Source organism: Polypterus senegalus, chromosome 9, assembly GCF_016835505.1.
Source record: "Polypterus senegalus isolate Bchr_013 chromosome 9, ASM1683550v1, whole genome shotgun sequence".
NCBI classification, from domain to species: domain Eukaryota; kingdom Metazoa; phylum Chordata; class Cladistia; order Polypteriformes; family Polypteridae; genus Polypterus; species Polypterus senegalus.
This window is the reverse complement of record NC_053162.1, coordinates 122,816,957-122,835,956: the sequence shown is the minus strand read 5'-3', so window position 1 is coordinate 122,835,956 and position 19,000 is coordinate 122,816,957. Positions and strand designations below refer to the sequence as shown.

At 33.6% G+C, this 19,000-nt stretch overlaps 2 protein-coding genes across 8 annotated transcripts in view; one reads left to right on the top strand and one right to left on the bottom strand.

Moving 5' to 3' along the window:
• ing4 (inhibitor of growth family, member 4) overlaps nt 1-16,210 on the bottom strand; it is a 52,019-nt gene extending 35,809 nt beyond the window's left edge. For 2 of the 7 annotated variants that reach the window (XM_039763696.1, XM_039763698.1), the window contains exons 1-5: nt 16,118-16,210; nt 11,972-12,043; nt 11,685-11,851; nt 6,368-6,482; nt 5,888-5,947 (exon numbers count right to left, since the gene is read on the bottom strand). In XM_039763696.1, the coding sequence (XP_039619630.1) occupies nt 5,888-5,947; nt 6,368-6,482; nt 11,685-11,851; nt 11,972-12,043; nt 16,118-16,154 (451 nt within the window). In that variant the 5' untranslated portion in view covers nt 16,155-16,210. Of the gene's footprint in view, nt 1-5,887; nt 5,948-6,367; nt 6,483-11,684; nt 11,852-11,971; nt 12,044-14,694; nt 16,016-16,117 lie in introns of those variants that run through there. The other 5 variants (XM_039763697.1, XM_039763700.1, XM_039763701.1 and 2 more) reach the window with 3 other exon arrangements.
• Nucleotides 16,211-16,296: 86 nt separating this feature from the next.
• Nucleotides 16,297-19,000, top strand: part of ncapd2 (non-SMC condensin I complex, subunit D2) — a 96,780-nt gene continuing 94,076 nt past the window's right edge. The window contains exons 1-3 of the mRNA XM_039763694.1: nt 16,297-16,871; nt 18,596-18,717; nt 18,893-18,968. Coding sequence (XP_039619628.1) covers nt 18,603-18,717; nt 18,893-18,968 — 191 coding nt within the window. The 5' untranslated portion in view covers nt 16,297-16,871; nt 18,596-18,602. The remainder of the gene's footprint in view (nt 16,872-18,595; nt 18,718-18,892; nt 18,969-19,000) is intronic.

Sequence of the window (19,000 nt, the reverse complement as noted above, 5' to 3'; positions counted from 1 at the left end):
TATATATATATATATATATATATATATATATATATATATATATATAACTAAACTATATTCTAACCATACTATAGCATAACTAAATTACCATTTGGAATAAGATCAAAGCAAAGCAAACCTAAAATTTTAGATTCAACAAGTCTAATCCCCTTGTAAGTACTTCACAGTAATGCAATAATGTTCCAAGTTTATAAAAAATACAAAGCTTACTTTTCCTATGTTTGTAATATTTTATGTGAAGAAACAGACCCTGTTAAAATCAGATGTTTATAAATGTACTTTTTGTATCTTTGGGCAAATTTTCTTTCATTTGAACCCTTCTACCCCAAGATGTGTTTAATCCAAATCAGATTTGGGGATAGCCAGAGACTGTTATCAACAGGCACATGGCAGGAGCCAAACCTCTGTAGCATAATAGACCACTACTAGTTTCACTGAACACAGGCATACAGACTTATGGAAACATTCACTCAAAATAAACAGCCCATGTAGTTGAAATATGGAGGAAAACTGGAAACTCCCAAAAGAAGGTGTTGTATCAAATACAAAAACAACGGTTCAGGCTGTTTTAACTTGACAATGTCGCCAAACAGGGTGGAACTATATTAAAATGCTAATAGAATCCTGTCATCTTCAATAACTATTATAAACCACAACATTAGAATTTGTCTTACAGGCATGATGAGATCCATCAATATGTTATGAAGTCGTACAGAGAAAATGTACATTTATACATGTGTACAAGAGACAAACAACAGATACTCAACTTAATTTAAAAAGACTCTAAAAGCTTTGTGTATTCCGTGAATTCAAGAGTAAACAGCGGTTTGTACTTTCCAAAACACTGATTAAGTTGCTGCAGAGTACACTGTTAATTTCTTTCACATTAACTAATTATGATTCCTTGCACTCACTCTTGAATTTTAAAGTTTCCAATGATAATACAATAAACTTAGACTGGAACCAGGATATTTTGCAATTTTGAACATCAGAATAAATTACTGAATTCACAATGTGACAACAGAAAGCTTACAATGTATGAGCATGAACACCATTCAAAAACAAATGATTAATCTTGAGTTCATGTACAGAAAAACGCAACATTAATAATATAAGATTTAATAAAACAAGTTAACAAATACATTAAAATAAGTAAAGGAAGGAATTTTCAATGAGAAAAGTTTCTCTAAAGATGAAATAAGAATTTAAATATGACCCTTACATGTGAACAACTATGATATACAGTACAGTAACAGAACTTATTCCTATTTTGTCAGCCATTCAGTTGTACAGTATATTATAGCACACTGACACACTTCTCTGTTTCAAGGGAATGCTAACTTGCAACTTTAAATTATTGTGTAGGAAAAAGGATTTTGTTGCTGAGGTTTACCAACTATAGAATCTAAAACCGCTAAGACGTATTTCATGACTACCTTACTTTCATCTAGCAGAAAGCATTTAAAAATTGCAACTATGATGATGCATAAAATCCGAGTAACAGTGCTAAATGCACCTACATATTCAAACACATTCATTTTGCAGGTGAGTAGATTTACAAATTAGTTTTACTTTCTATTATTTTAATGAAGTTAATACCACGTGCCTGTGTGGCCACAGCAGGCGTGTCTGTTAATAGTATGACAGCTAATGCCATGGCACACTGAAAAGCTAAGGTGAAATAAGCTAACCTACCCATTTAATGAAATACTGTAGTAATACATCACAGCTTCTTTATTTCTTTAATAAATGTGTTATATTTAATAAATAAATCTATTTTTAAAATTCTTTTTACAATTACAGTATGTGTAATGTACAATAAATAAACCCTTAGTGGTTTATAAGTGTTGCAGGAGCAAATATTAAGATTTACAACTTAAAATTGTCCAGCTGTACTTTATTAACAGCCTTTACTAACTGCATAACACAACACAGTTGTGATGCTAGCTGTGTTGTTAGCTGGACACAAAGCTATGACATATTTAAAGCAATGCAAGAAGTCAATACAAAGTGCAATAAATGCTGACAGTCCTTACTAAAAAATATATTTAACTGGATATCACTTTTCACGTATGTATTCCAAATGATAATATATTATTTACCCTATACAATACCAGACACCTTACTCCCAGATAAAGAGACTTCAGCTCAGAGAATTTTGCGTCTGACTGGATTTCAGCTGCCTTGGTGGGGGATGAATGAGCTTGAATAACTTGTTACAGTTACTCTGAGACTGCATTACGTAAAAAGTGTTACACAAAAAAAAAAAAGACACCACAGAACACTAATTTTATGTAAAGATATATATTATATACAAGTCAAACTGTCCTATTAAAGTAAACAAGAAAATACAAGACAAATGATGGATACCACTTAGCTAAAGTGAACTCCATGAATGTATTTATTATGGTACAGCTAGACAGGTATTTTAAGAACTTTTCCAAAATACACATCCACACAAAATTAATTTGGCATTAATATCCCAGGAACATACTGTATCGCAACATCCTTGCCAAGCTGTGTTCTGACGTCAGACACTAAATGTAGTTTTCCCAAAAGAGTGGAAATTCTCTTAGCAAACTTCTTTCTTACAATGTTGCCATTATTAAATTTCAAAATGGTTTAAACCACTTACTAATTACTAAATCTAATCCTGACATTGATATACCTGTAGTAACAAATCCCTGCTAAGACTGATAATGAAACCTGATCTATTTTTATTGTAATCCTGCCCCAGTAAAACATCAATTTTTAAGATGTCAGTACTTTTTTGGGTTGAGCATTTAGAGGCTACTGAATGTCTGCAGATATATGGGCAAGAGATAGAAAAGAGACTGAGTGAATTGAAACCCATTCTAAAAAAATCTATGACCAAATCAAATTTTTAATTTAGACAGGTCTGAAATGATAGCTTTCCTTGTCAGTGTTCATAAAATGTACATTTACAGTTGTGCTTGAAAAATTGTGAACCCTTTAGAATTTTCTATATTTCTGCATAAATATGACCTAAAACATCATCAGATTTTCAATCAAGTCCTAAAAGTAGATAAAGAGAAACCAGTTAAACAAATGAGAGAAAAATATTATACTTGGTCATTTATTTAATAAGGAAAATGATTGAATATTACATATTTGTGAGTGGCAAAGGTATGTGAACCTTTGCTTTCAGTATCTGGTGTGACCCCTGTTTGCAGCAATAACTGCAACTAAACGTTTCCGGTAACTTTTGATCATTCCTGCACACCGGCCAGGAGGAATTTTAGTCTATTGCTCAATACAGAACAGCTTCAACTCTGGGATGTTGGCGTGTTGCCTCACAATAACTGCTCGCTTCAGGTCCTTCCACAACATTTTGATTGGATTAAGGTCAGGACTTTAGGTCATATTTATGTAGAAATATAGAAAATTCTAAAGGGTTCACAAACTTTCAAGCACAACTGTGACTTTACAAACCAAGACAATGTCAAATACAGTTAACTTTTCTTATCACGCAGGACAGCTTTACAGTGCTGACTAGAGTTAGGGAGAAAAATCAATTTACCCAACATAAGATTTTACTGTTCATTTATCATTTGTCTTATTTTTATCATTACACTTTAATTTGTTATATTTTGTTTTATACATACATTTGCCATTTGAGTGTTGTTAACTGGTTACACAAGTAAAATATGGTTTATTTCACAAGTCTGATTCACAAGAAAGTTGACCTAAGCTATGACAGAATTTCCCAAGTAGCTGGCTTGTCCAACATTAAATACAATTGTACAGTAAGTCCCCTACATACAAATGAGTTCCATTCCAAAAGCACGTTCACAAGTTAGCCTAGGCACCCAGTGAACACAATGCAACCCCCAAACCTCAACTCTATAGAAACAAGTACATGTACAGCTATTTGTAAACAAGAATTACACAGATTTCCTGTGTATTTTAACAATAAAAAACAGAAAGTTCATTTTTGTTTCCACTGTTTTCCATCAGCTGATATCACTATTTACGCTATCAGGTAGCTTACATATGCAAATCTAACCTTTCTCTCCTCAACTCCAATGAAAAATATATTTGTACTGTATAGTATGAAAGAAAGTTCTTTTAGAATATTTGAATTTTTGTTATATATTTCTAGTGAATTTTAATAACCGAAAGTAATTTTTTATTCTCATCGTTTTCCATCAGCTGATCTTGGTATTGTAGACTCACTTCACATTAGCAAACGAGCCTACATGATTGTTTACAAATCCACTTCTGCCCAGCACACACAAAGTGAGCTTTCAATTGGCAACATCAGTCGACACCTACTGCCTTTACAACCTACTTAACCTCCTTAGTGTTACTTTTTCTCAAAAAACCTTTAAAAAGCGTTGCATTTTTTGGCATGAAAAATGACATATTTATTACATCTCATCTTTCTACTTTCCATCAGCTGATCTTGGTATATAGTAGGATTGCTTACCTCTAGCAAACAAGCCTACATAATTGTGTTCAAATCCACTTCCGGCTGCTGTACTGAATATCGTACTTTAGAGTCGATTGGGGCAAGTCAGTGAGAACAATATGACTGAAGGTCCCTATTGTGCCTGCGCTCTACCACACTACTTAATTTTATACAGCACATTAAAGTGGTGGGCGGCACGGTGGCGCAGTGGTAGCGCTGCTGCCTCGCAGTTAGGAGACCCGGGTTCGCTTCTCGGGTCCTCCCTGCGTGGAGTTTGCATGTTCTCCCCGTGTCTGCGTGGGTTTCCTCCGGGCGCTCTGGTTTCCTCCCACAGTCCAAAGACATGCAGGTTAGGTGGATTGGCAATTCTAAATTGGCCCTAGTGTGTGCTTGGTGTGTGGGTGTGTTTGTGTGTGTCCTGCGGTGGGTTGGCACCCTGTCCAGGATTGGCTCCAGCAGACCCCCGTGACCCTGTATTCGGATTCAGCGGGTTAGAAAATGGATGGATGGATGGACATTAAAGTGGTTCTCTGAGTGAATAACTTACGCTTAATGAGTTTCCAAGTGTGTCCCTATGTTCTTGTTGAACATGCTTAGTTCCAGACATTTCGGGCTTGAAATAAGCATAAATAGATACAGCCAAAAGCACAACTACTTGTAGAGGATGCACATGTAACTGAGAATATAAAAGTGACACACGCAAACTAACTTACGTGCTGATGCAAAATTTGAAATTACACTACAATTTTTAAGTTTTCACTTATTGAAATAATTTTTAATTTATTGGACGTACATGTTAGCATCTTTAAAAGTTTGGAACTTGAAGGTTCATATGTAGGGGATTTGCTGTATATTTAGAGAAGGATAAATTTGGCCTTGCTCATCTACCCCATGTCAGTAAGCACACATACAATATAAAATAAAAGCACATTTCAAGTTTGACATTTATAGGCTAAAGAAGTACTTTTTCACACCTACACTTATTTTTTTATATCCTGTAGTAGCAATGAGAAACATTTTAGAAATGACTATTAAAGAGAATTAGATTTACACATTTTATCAATAAGTGTAGATAATGGCCGAATGTACCCTGATTCCCACTCAGCTTTGCTGGCTCCTGCCTTGTGCCCAATGCTGCCAAGAAAAGCTCTGGTACCCGCACTCCTGATGTAGATTAAGAAAGTTAAAAAAATGGATGAACCGTCTGATGTTTTGCTACCTCATTTACAAGTCATGTTGGGGACTTTGTAAATAGCACATCATTTAATAATTACAAAGTATTCAAAAAGCAAGATAATGAAAGTCAGAAGACAGTGTTACACTCAAGAAGTAAAGCCAGGAATGCATGTACCATGGCAGCAAATTGCACACAAATCTGCAAATAAATGACTGCCATTTTACTGCATCAAAAAATAAAGAAGTGGGGTCTTCTCTTTAGGTTTGTATAACACTAACCTGGTACAGCAGCCCCCACAAGATCACCACCACAGTACACCTCGGAGCATTTCTTCCCTGCTGAGACATTAACAAGATAGACAGAGCGAGAAAAAGAAAAAACAAAGAAAAAGGAATGGAAAAGAGAGAAAGGAGCATAAAAAGAATGGAAAGAAGAATAGAGAAACAGCAGGTGAAGAATAAAAAGAAAGAATGGTGCCTGCAGCTATAGGAGAGAGTGTTAAAATTATAGTTGTCCCCTCAACTAGTATATAAACTCAGCTTACTCCATATACACACACATAATCTGATAATATACAGCACTCACACACTCCAATGCATATAAACATCTAACCAGGATTTTAATAATTAACAAAAGCCCATACATTTTGATTACTTCTGTTAAAAATGGGGACAAAAAAAATATGAAGACCAGTGAAAAAATAAAGTAAGAACAACAGGGAACAAAGACATCACCATATAAAAAACTGCAATACTCACTCTTTTTGCCTTTACTTGAGGAAGAATCATAATCACTTGATTCAATCTGCTTTTCCTTCAGGTCAGCTTCAAATCGTGCAAGGTCTGTGTCCAGTCGACGGATGTGTTTGTCAACCTAAACATCACATAACAGAGATTACCATGAACTCAATCTTTTAGATATTAAGATATTACAAGGTATAATATAAATGCATACATAATAAAGAACAGTGTGTACCTTTTTCAAGGTTGGGTGGTAGGATACAGACACATGTACTCTGCCACCTCTATTTAATGCTTAAAACGGGGGAAATTAAAATGACAAGTACAAATAGACATATCCAGTATAAACAGTACTTTAAGGATGCTCATCATCATTCATTCATTTATAATAAGAAAACAGTCGTTCTATTATTAAACTTTGTGACCTATTCTGCAAATTGAACCAGCAGTAAAAGGGACGTGGAAAGATCCAGTACCAGACAGGATGTTAACCCATTATAGCACATTCTCACACACCAGACCAATTAAAGATGCTGATTAGCTTATTATGGTATATTTATGATAGTTGAACAAAAGTCACACAAACACAAGGACAATGCCCAGTATTGGTGTAGGTGTCTGTGCAAAGATTTAAAACAAATACAGTGAAGTAGTGCTGGGCGGTATGACCAAAATTCTATATCACGGTTATTTTTCAAAATTATACCAGTTTCATGGTATTCAAGGGTATATTTCCCCCCGTGCATGAGTGGATGTTAATCACATTTTCCACTGCAATTACTGCAGTAGACTAGCTAAGAATAACCTATTCCACCGTCATGAGAGTTGTACATTATACAAAAAAACATTTTAATGTACACACAAGTGTTAATACAGGTTTGCATTACTGCATAAAATGATAGTTTTCAAGGGGGTGACACTAATGAAGAGAAGGAATCACATTGCATGACAGTTGCAGTCAAGATATAAAACCTTTTAATTGAACAAATTTTGCAAACTACTTAAACTAAAATTTTGACAACAGATTTTCAACCATTTAAAGAGGCATTTAGACTTAATAAAATATCCAGAAGTGCTTGTCAAAAGTTGTATTGCACTGAACATGTCTTAGAAAAGGAATAAATAGTAAATATTTTTTGTAAACCAACTACACTTTCTGTTAATGTGAATCTCTGTAGACTGACAAGTTAAAAGTGACTTTTTAAACAACTTTACCATCATTAAACTGCATAATATTTAAACTAATAAATAATAACAATAAAATAAATAATAGGGCAACTTCCAGTAATAATACTATTACATCAAGACTTCAAACCCTGGTGCATTACACAGTATTCACCAAATAAAAATAAAATAAAACAAAACAAGTGCAACTTGGTGATGACAGATTTACTAACTGACTTAAGGCAAATTGGATTAATATGAACCTTGCTTCAAGCTAAGCTATACATATATATACATACGCTTCTGTAGGGCTATACCACAAATAGCATTGTAAATGCAAGTTGCAGTTTTATTATATATATATATATATATAAAATAAAACTGCAACTTGCATTTACAATGCTATTTGTGGTATAGCCCTACAGAAGCGTATTAGGACCACGGTAAAGAAAAGAAAAAACAATATGGACACAGTGAGGAAAAAAAAACTATATGTCGAGAATAAAGTTGACATGCTGACTTTATTCTCGACATTTCCACTTTAATCTCGACAGTTATGTCGAGATTTAAAGTCGACATTTTCATTTTATTCACATAGCTTATTTTGTTATTAAAGTAGAATGTCAAACTAAACTTCATCCTAAAATCAATGTTTGATTTACTAGATTTTCTCAAACCCTGTCATAAGCTGATGTAGCACATTAAATGCTTTGTGTTAAGTGTTCCCCGACCCAGTTGGTAATCGCTACGCGCTTCTTAAACTGACTTCCTCTGCACTCCTCTTAAATAGTGTAAATGTTGGGTTTGTGATCTGGTGGTCAAATACATGAACATAGAATTCAATGGATGTTCTTCCGAGAGGCCTTTCTTTATTGCATGTGTGCTGTCTCTGTCTGACGTACCAAACCCACAATTCCTATCCTTCCTTTTTCTTTATCCACATAATCAATCACCACACGATAAACGTCTTTGTGAAATTAAAACTAGTTATAAACTTAGACCACGGAGTTTTCAGAGCTTTAAAAAAAATCTTTGTTATACATATTTAATTATGCCATCTTTTCAGGGTTCCGTCCATCTCAGCAAGTATTGTGTGCGAGGCAGAAGCAAATCCTGAATGGGGCGTGTCAGCACATCGCAGTGTGAACACGAGCAATACATACACTACACTGCAAAAAATAAAATCTAAGCAAGTGAAAAGTACTTATATCATGATGTTAAATCTTTTTTTTCTTATTGTAAGAATTATTGACTTGTCAAAAAACTTGTATTTAAAATTATTTAGCATGTTTTGAGAAATCTTGTCAAGTAAATTTTGCTTACCCCATTGGCAGATTTTTTTGCTAAATAAAAGCAAAACAACTCTCATTTAAAGTTTATTTTTGTCTAGTTTTTGCATATTCATTTTTTGCAGTGTAGGGTCAATATAGCATAACAAAACCCCACATCCTACATGACTTTAAAAGGAAACTTAAGCACGCAGAGTAAACCCACCAGAAAAACATGCAAATTCAAGTCAAGGAACACCCGGGTTTCTTGCTCCGAGGCAGCAGTGCAACCTCCACGCCACCGTGCTTCCCACATGTTTAATACATGCATTAATGCATTTCATCACGAAAAGGGTATCAAGTATTTATCTTAGCATTCTAAATGTTTAGGGAGCAGGAATATCATGAAATTAATGTATTGTGTGTTGTGATTGCTGCTTGTGCCTCCTCTTAGTGCAGGTGGAAGTCAGTTTAAGAAGCATGCAGCGATTAACATGGCTAGGGGAGCACTTAACACAAAGCATTTAATGTGCTACATAACTTATGACAGGGTTTGAGAAAATCTAGTAAATTAAATATTCATTTTAAGATAAAGTTTAGTTTACGATGTTCTACTTTAATGAAAAATTACAAGAATAAAGTCAATATATTGACTTTAATTTCGAAATAAACGGCAAGAATAAAAGTAGAAATGTCGAGAATAAAGTCAACATGTCGACTTTATTGTCATCATAAGCGTCAAGATTAAAGTGGAAATGTCAAGAATAAATTCAACATGTCATCACACTATTACACAGTACCCAGGTACATTACACAGTATTGAAAAAAAATAAAACAAGTACAACTTGGCTTGCAGTATTATCCAGTAGTATAGAAACAGTATTCACACAATTGAACATAATGGTTCACATCCGACCTTTTAAAACCAAAGTATCTCCAGACAACAGACACGGCTCCTTTTTTTGGAAAAGTTCTTCTGTGTTATCATGTTCAACTTTATCGTCTGCTACAGCTTCAGTTTTGGAATGTTCTTTATCCATTTTCACCATTCAATACCTCCACTAACGCATGTACTCCGTTGCATGCGTGTTTAAATAGGTCACCCCTTAAACAGTTTCCCGCGGTGCTACGTTCTGAACATTGTTTAGGCTATTTAAACTGGTGTTGCGGTTTAAGAAAAATCTATATTATAACAAAAGTAAAAACTTTTTTGGTATTAAGATTATTATTATGTTAAACATAAAACAAAATTATCTTATGAGAAGAGGTTAGTAATAGGATAAAAATATGTTTAAAAAAATTAAATAAAAAATGTGTATGCTTATTAAAAAGCTACATTCCAACAGTGACTTCTTACTTCTCCATTTATTGGGACTGAAAAGTAAAAGGAAAGTTTCTCTGTGTCACCACCATCCTCAAAATATCAAGCACCTAAAGTCAGTCCTAAAGACTAGGGGGGTGGTTAGGTAAACATTAAAGCATTGCTGTTCTCATTAATAAAATAAAACTTTCCTCCTGAAAAACTAATATTACATTTGGTTTGTCTGACTTACAAATAAAGACATACAAAATATTGTTATTAAATTATATGGTACAAATCAGTCACACATTGTCTTATAGCATTCCAACTAACTTATGTTTCAACTAGGTTTTTCCCCTAGATGGGATTCAAATCTTTGGTTTGTCTTCTTTGTTCATGTTTGACTCTTTTGTCTGTATTAATTGTATTTATGTTTATTTGCATTTTTGTATTTGATTGTGCCTTTGCTTCCCTCAGCTCTATGAAGGCAAGTGATTTCCGTTTCCACATAGCTCCTTGTGGTTCATTTTGTGTTTTTCTAATTTCCTGGATTTTTGTACCTGTGCTCTGTTTTTTGATTTTGTGATTTGGACTTGTTCACCTTGAATTACCTTGCCTTTTTAGGCAATTCATGTTTGCCATTTGTGCTTCATGATATTGTTTCAGAGAGTTTTTTTATTTTTGCAGAATAGATCTTTTTACTTTATAAAGGTTCTGTGTTTGTCCTAAAACTAGCCAGGGTTTTGACAGTAACATCACCTTCTAATAGGCAATTTTGGAAATGTTTGGAAATTTCATGTTTTGGGGGACTAAGTTCATTGCACTAAATACTACAGATAAACAGTGAACAGAATACTGACTATCTATATCAGACTAGCATGTCAATACTTATTTATTAATATGTTCACTGCTTTGTTTAGTAATTTGTGCCTGCTATGTTGCTATGTCATTTTTTACTGTATAGTTGCTGCATAATTCTGCACCAATGGGATTACCAAAACATATTTTTTAATGTAATGAAGGGTATAATTACAGTAAATTAAAAATATAAACTAGATCAAACCTAAATTGTTAGTTTTTGCCCTCTAAACTTAATAGCCGTATATATTCTAAAGGAAATAACATAAGTGACCGTTTATCGAGATGTTAAAATTCACCTGTAGTTACTGTACCGCTCTGTTCCAAAGCATTTCAAATGTAAACTTTTACAATAATCATGCCAGGAAAGTCGGTTGGAAATCAGATTATATATTTTTTTATGCTTGTGGATACCATTATTTTTGTCAACACCAAAGAAAGATAGGATAATAAATTCCGAGCAAAGATATATGACAATGTTGATGCTGATATTAAATACAGTGATAAAGTCTTTTGATTTATTTATTTTTAATATTTAAGTCTTGCAGAAAAAAACCTGCATATTATGCTTACCCTAATGCTTTCAATATTTTACTTTAACGTATTCTAAACTGCATTTTAATCAGTCATATAAAATCTGTTATAATTAGGTTAGAACCCTGGTTGGCAAGAGAGGGTATGGATACAAGCAAGACTGCTAATGTGAAAAAGGAATAGTTAATCAAGACAAAAAATATTTTCTTACCATCTCATAAGTTTGCATGGCCAGCTGGACTTTGTCATCACCAAATTCCTTGCATTTGGCATATGCCTCCTGAATTTGTCGCAATAGGGAAAGTTTTTGCTCCGAGGACAGGGTTCGAGCATTTGTAGTGTATTCAGTTGCCAAAGAATCAATTTCACTTTTCAAGTCTACAATTAATAAGACATTATTAAAGATATAACATGTGTAGAATTGTAAATATGAACATACAAGTTTAGTTAAAAAAATAAAAACATGAACAAGTGGACAGTCTAAAATGAATAATTGACCTTCTGTTCTCTGGTCTAAATCTCTCATGAGCTGAAAATTCCTTTGAAGTTCGAAAGGCAAATTTTCAATACCTAAGAAAGAAAACATAATAGAACATTTTAACATCAATGTCTGATGAAAACAAAAATGGTTGGAGATTATCACAGCAAGTAAATAGAACTTGTCACAGCACTATGCAGATTGAGAGGTATGTTTAAAGTATTAAAAATGTATGTACAATCTTTTGTTTGTCTGTTCTTTATGCACAGCTTTGTTGTTCAAGCTAAAAACTTTAAATTCTTACCCCAATTAAGGACTTTTAACATCAAACTTTCAGCTTTATAATCATGCAGGATGTTGCAAAAAAATATTACAATGCAGATAAAAAAAATAAAATAAAAAAATATTACAATATTGACAGAAAAACAGCAACACTCAATTTCTGATGGTGTTGTGCTGATTAGTGTGTTTGCTTTTCAACAATGAAATCCAGGTTTGAATCAGACTCATTAAACTTTCTCTATAATCAACCGCTTCTTTCACTATTTTGGTCATAGCCATTAATCATATGGTCTCATGAATTACTTATTACCATTTGGTGTACCAGAACCAGATTAAAAAGTTTTATTACATATGAATAGCAATTACCATTCACAAAGGCTGGATGATATACAGAACATTTACCAATACCAACAATAAGAACCTCCCAATGAACTAAATTTGCCAATACGATTATGTACTTCCGTAAAGTATTCACTTAAAAATACTACAGTGTCCAGTCCCAGTTGTAATATCCAGTCACATGCTTTCCAGCCCTCGCTCTTCATTCCAAACAAAACCAGCATGATGGGCATGAGATGACAGAAGTTCTTATGCTAAACCCAGTCAGGCAGGCATGAGCTGGATTTAAATGAAGATGTGTTTTGTGCCTAAATAGGATAATGTGTTGATTGTTTAGCTATACTTTGCCTTCAGCAAAAAAAGGAAGTGAAATGTAAAATCTGACTAGAAAATATTACTGCAACTATGAGAGAGAGAGAGAGAGAGAGAGAGAAACTGACAAGGGCACGCATGGCCAAAGTGATTTCCCAAAGCAGCAGTCTTTAACACAAGCATTCGCTAATACCACTCAATAAGCGAAACATTTACGCAGATGAAGTGCTGTTATTTATTTCATTTTGGTAGTTCACAAGGGACGTAAAACATACATTTTCTGTTTTTTTGGCAGTAAATCAGGAAACAAACAATTTGAAACTTTTTTTCACAAAATGTATATTTTTTCTAGAATATTTTTATTGAAGGTTTACAAGAAGTGAGACACATAGCTTTAGTTGCATTTCATAAATATTCAGTCTGTTATTTACAAACTTAAATATGCACTGCGCAGCATTTTAAAATGTTCCATAAAAGTCAAATAAACATTACTCTTTGTATTTACACACATTATGACATTGAGATGAGGTGTGTACAGCCTTATGTTTTAAATATGCATAAAAATTAATCTTGTAGCATTATCAAGCAATACAAATGTTTAGATATCTGGGTGCCATAACAACTAAATACTGTTAAAAATGTTGCATTTTTAAAATAGTTTTTAAAACAGTATTTTTAATTTATCATTATTAATTTAAATGTGTTATATTATTACAATATTTATTTCAGGTCATACTGTCCAGCGTGAGCTTTTACTTTTACTCTTTTCGCAACTGGCTAATGTCACAAAACCCAACTAGTATTACATATACACACATAAAAATAAATTAATGCAAAACAATTAAACAGAAAGAAAGTTCTGGAATTTGAGTTCGAGGACTGCTATAGAGTCTGAAAAAGATGAGCATTAGCGAAGAAAGTTAGCCATGTCCTAAAGAACAGGTGGACATATACTAAATGTTATTGTTTCATCTTTCAGATCGTATAAAATCTGTTTCAGCCAAAGCAGCATTCTTCAATCCAAGCAAAATCAGTTGTTGAGCAAGCAGTGAGGAAAAAACTCTGAATTTTCCAAAAATATTTGAGCTGCCTGTTCCACCTGGAATAATTCTAAAAATTCAATCAGTCACTGAGGATCTAATACTGTTTTACAGGTATTAAAAGAATTTAGGGCTTCCATATTCCTTAAGTGTACAAGCCTACACATATTCACAAAGCAGATGGCTGTTCTTTCATGCTTAAGCAGCTACTAAACAGTTTGTGCAAGAGGGTTTCTGCTACTCCTTGAAAGAATTCATGTATATAGTTTGTAGCACATAACCAACAGAAACATGTCCAACCATTCAAAACAGCCTGGAGTAGATTGGACTGCACAGTAATTTATGTGATTTTTGTCCTTGCTCATAAGTGCAGATTCTCATATGCAAATATTATGACTAGACTCTTAAACATTTTCATATCTAGTTCATTTGGTGTATTTATTTTTAATGTTGTTGCAATTTAACTAAAAGTCCAGTACATTCAAGTAGATGCAAACTAGTCAATAACACTCATTTGTGAACCAAAACAACTGGAGCAGTTTGCATGGGGTATGAATACATGAGACCGATTTAACTACAGGAAATACTGTGCATTACAGGTAAAATTGTGCATGCTGTGGTAGTCATGCTAAACACTTGCTTTTGGTAATTAAGAAATTTACTTCACAGCTTAATGTGTGAAAGATTAACATGAAGCATAAAAAAAAATTTAAAGGTAAAAAATATGCACACAGGTACAAATAATACACAATCTGCATAAAACAACTTACTCAATTACTTGTCAATCACAGCATGCCTAGCACCTGATACATGCCCCTCATGCGTGTGATCATATGGCAGTTGAAAAGGTAAAAAAAAAAAAAACGGGGTAAATTTACTTGTGATCATACTGATTATAGACAGTGTTAAGAAATCAACAGAATTTCCCTAGGAGACCAGAGATCAAACACCTTAATCTTACACATAAAAAGTAATGCGCACATTAACACAATTAAAATTAAATGCTATCAAACCGTTTCACACAAAATGACACAAGAATCATTAAAATTCTCTATGAAAGATGTATAATCAATTTTTAAACCGCAGGATTTTAAGCATGAAAAAAAGAATTAGAGTAACGTTAATGAAATAAATAATATTTTTACAAAGGTGATGTCCTGCTTCTGTACGTGACGGTTTATTTTCCCCACAGCCAAACATACGCAGTTTAGTTTTCACTGATGACACTGAAGTAGCTTACTATTACTGAAAGTGGGTTTCAAGTATGAGGTACCCCGTGGACGTGCACATTACCCAGGGGTTGGTTCTCATCTTGTGCCCCGTTGTACTAGAACGGTCATACGTTCCCTATTATACAGAATTGGATAAGCAAGTTTGAAAGTCTGTGGATGGATAATAATAAACTGATTTATATGACAACCTAAAAGGATTAAAAACAGGTAAACATTATTGACAACTGATTTATATCTAAACTACACGAAACGCTAAAACTCTAAAAGCTATTAAGTCCTGATTCATATTACACTCTTACATATATTTTTAACTTTTAACTTAATTTCAATAGACACGGTATGCAGGTACTATATGATCGGAGTCAGATTTATACTTATATGACTATATAGAAAGATGGCGCTACTTTTGTAAACATTTCGCAGAATACACGACATGCTAAATACTAGATCACGGATGTACTTTGTTGGTTGTTTATGCAGTGTTAGGACTGTACTAATTCAAACTATACTTTTTTTCTGTACTCTCAGACGACTCCGTTATTTTTAAAACCCTTCTACTGTTTTTTTTCTGCAGAAGGCAGAATCTTTTCAACAAGTAGTGTTTTCATTTGCTCACACGTTACTATTTTTTACTCATTTTTTAATCTTTTGCTTTAAATGTACTCAGACAGCCGCAACTATTATTTATCATCAAGATGGAAATACGCAAAAACAACCACTCTCTCATTAGAAACAACCATTCGGTTTGTTATTTTCGGGAATAATCGATGTATCGCCAAATACATTTATTTACTTGGGGAAAAATAAAGTCCTTAAAATAACCTAAATAAATGATATTATGCATATATAAATCTGTTCATATTCCATGGGCTTCAGATATTATTAAACCAAAATATATACATAAGAGTAATATAAATCATTATTTCTTGTATATTTAATAATGCCTATTTCCTTCACTTACTGTCCAAATAATGCTCTAAATACATGCCAGCCGCCATCTTGATTTCATCAAAATACAAAGCTACTTCCGCCGTCTCTACGTTAGAGGCGGAACAAGCGTGCTAATCACGCTGACGAGGGCGATTTGGAGTCAGGCTTCGGTTTCCTCTAATTATTCGTTGTTAATTGGTCGCCCGAGTAAAGACGGATTATGCTGTATTATTTTAGTAAATAATATGTATTTCTCCTCTTTAGAGACTGTATTTGATTTTAATGGTAAAAAGGAAAACGTTACCAACACTGAAATAATGTCTTGACCGTACACATATATCTTGCTAAGCAATCGCTATTTAATGTGTTTTAGTCATTTAACTTGCGTTTCATCCAAATAAAGTGACCTTTGAGTATTATTATTAAATATAACTACGTACTTTGCTGACACCTCCCATTGAACATAAAAATGGGGACTTCATCGCAATGGACGTTTAACAAAATTAACAATATACGGGACAATCGATTTCTTAGCTTCGAAGCATCGCTGAACGATACATTTATTACACTTTCTTTAAACCGCTTCCAAAAGCAAGCAGCAGATTGTTTTTCTTCCTACGTTTTGTTACGTAGCTTTAATTTGATTGGGTGTTCAAAACGCATCTCTCCGCGGTAGTGGTTAAATTATAGCGTCATGTTACTCGCGCGAGATTATAGATTACTTTCTCGGCGCGCTCTGTTCAAAAGTTTGTTCCGGGAAGATCAACGCGGGCTTTGTTAGAACCGTAAGTGATTATATGTAATAAGTTTGAGGTACACATGTAGTTTTGTAAATGTGTTGAATATGAACTTTCCTAAATGAAAACAGAATGGAAATATTTACGTTCAGTTGACCACAAATGGTGTTTGTTGGATTAATTTTGCTGTATGATAATCAAATGATCGCATGCCTTCAGTTATTTGTAAAATCAGTCCTGCAGTTAATTTGATTTTAATGTAAAGGCATTGTCTGGTAGATGATCGATACTTTTGAAACCGTAGAAATGTTGTAAAACAGTATTGTAACTTAAAAGCGTTGCAAGGAAGCTAAAGCCTTTATTTACCATTCTCATATTGGCAATGACAATGTATTGTTTTTTTAAATTTTGTATGTACTGTAGTTGTAGTTTCTTTCATTTGGTCTTGTAAATATGTAAAGTTAACGTTTATGAAATAAATATACTATATTTTTATGTAGTCATGTGAGGCAGAGTTTATCCCCCCAAACAATAATCTTATCAGGATGTGTGTGTATATGTATGTGTATATATGTATGTGTGTATATATATATATATTTGTACGTACAGTAAGCGAAGCCCAAAGGATGATTTACTAAATTAATAAGAAGGTAATGTGTAGCTCTGAGAATTGGAGTTTAGGGGAAGTTAGAAAGGAAAACTTTGTTTTGGCTTTGCCAGCATATTATTTTGTTAGAATATCCCTTGACCGTGTGTTTTTGCTTCTGGAATTCCCTGAAAGATGATCCCAGAATACGGGTATTTTAAATGGCCAAATGTTGTCACGGCATTTCGAATTTGGGTACCAGTGCAAGAAAGATTAAAAGATTCCCTGGGAAGTGGAGGGTGGCCAGTAGTATAGGCCAGTATAGTATTGCGAAGAAATCGGGCTAACTATACTAACTGGCCGAATGATCCTGCCACTAGGCACGGAGTAAATTCATACTGTAATTGACTTTTTTGTTTAACATGATCTTTTTTTTTTCTTCTTTTTTTTTAACCCCGCTGTGCTGGTGCCTTCTTTTTGTGCCATTGACTAAGTCAATTCAGCTTTATTTATATAGAACATTTACCACAACTACAAGTTCACCAAATTTTAGAAGTTTACAATAAAAAACAAATCCAATAAAAACACAGTACATAGAAGCTCTAAACAAATAAAATCACATAAATACATACAAATGAATAACCACAAAGCTATACACAGCATTTGTACTTAAGTACAGAAACATTTTAAGAATAACCCCTTACTCTGCACCAAAGGCCAGTGGATAAAAATGTTTTCTGATTAAATTTAAAACTATAAATTCAGAGAGATCTCAGATTTCATAAGGCAGAATGTTCCAAAGCCTCTTGGCCACTGCAACAAAAGGACAATTATCTGTTAGCTTCCTAACTAAAGTGAAGAAGGACTAGTGGATGTTCTTACTATTGTACAACTACTTTTCTGTTGCTTTACTCCACTTCCTACTTCACCACAATTAATTAATTGGATTAGACTCAAAATAAGAATTAGAACTTTTATTAAGTTGATTAGCACATGGAAATAAGAATTTCATTGTACTCGTTATAAGTGATAATAATGACCCTATCAATATTGTCGCTCTGAACTGTCTGTTTCCATTTAATTTTGAAAACACTTGGCTCATTCTAACTTTTTCTTCAACGATGCATCAGTTTCAAAGCTTCTACGTGGTGTTTCCTTTTCTTTTTTTTTTTTTTTTTTTTTTTAGGGGAAAAATGTTTGATTTTGTCATTCCACTGTCTGTGCCTGACTTGGCTAAAAGTGGAGGCATCAATCAATATGTGGTTCAAGATGTTGCTTCTGTGCAACAGCTCAAAAGTCAAGTCCACAGTGAGTTAACTTTACTTTTATTTATTTTATTTATGGGTCATGTGTTCATTCTTAGCTGCTTTGTTTCAAGAGACATTTATTTAGTTCCGAGATTTGTTTTTTGTTGACTTTTCTGTTTCTGTATCAAATGTTTTAGGAGTTATACATTTTTACTCCCTTCTTTTGGCTTTTTAAGGTTTTCGAGTTGCTTTGAAGAGTAAAGGCCCTAGATGCATTCTAGATAGCTTTGATACACCTTACAGCGTTCTTTGGTGAGTAAACCCTTTAAAAATGCTTTGCACAT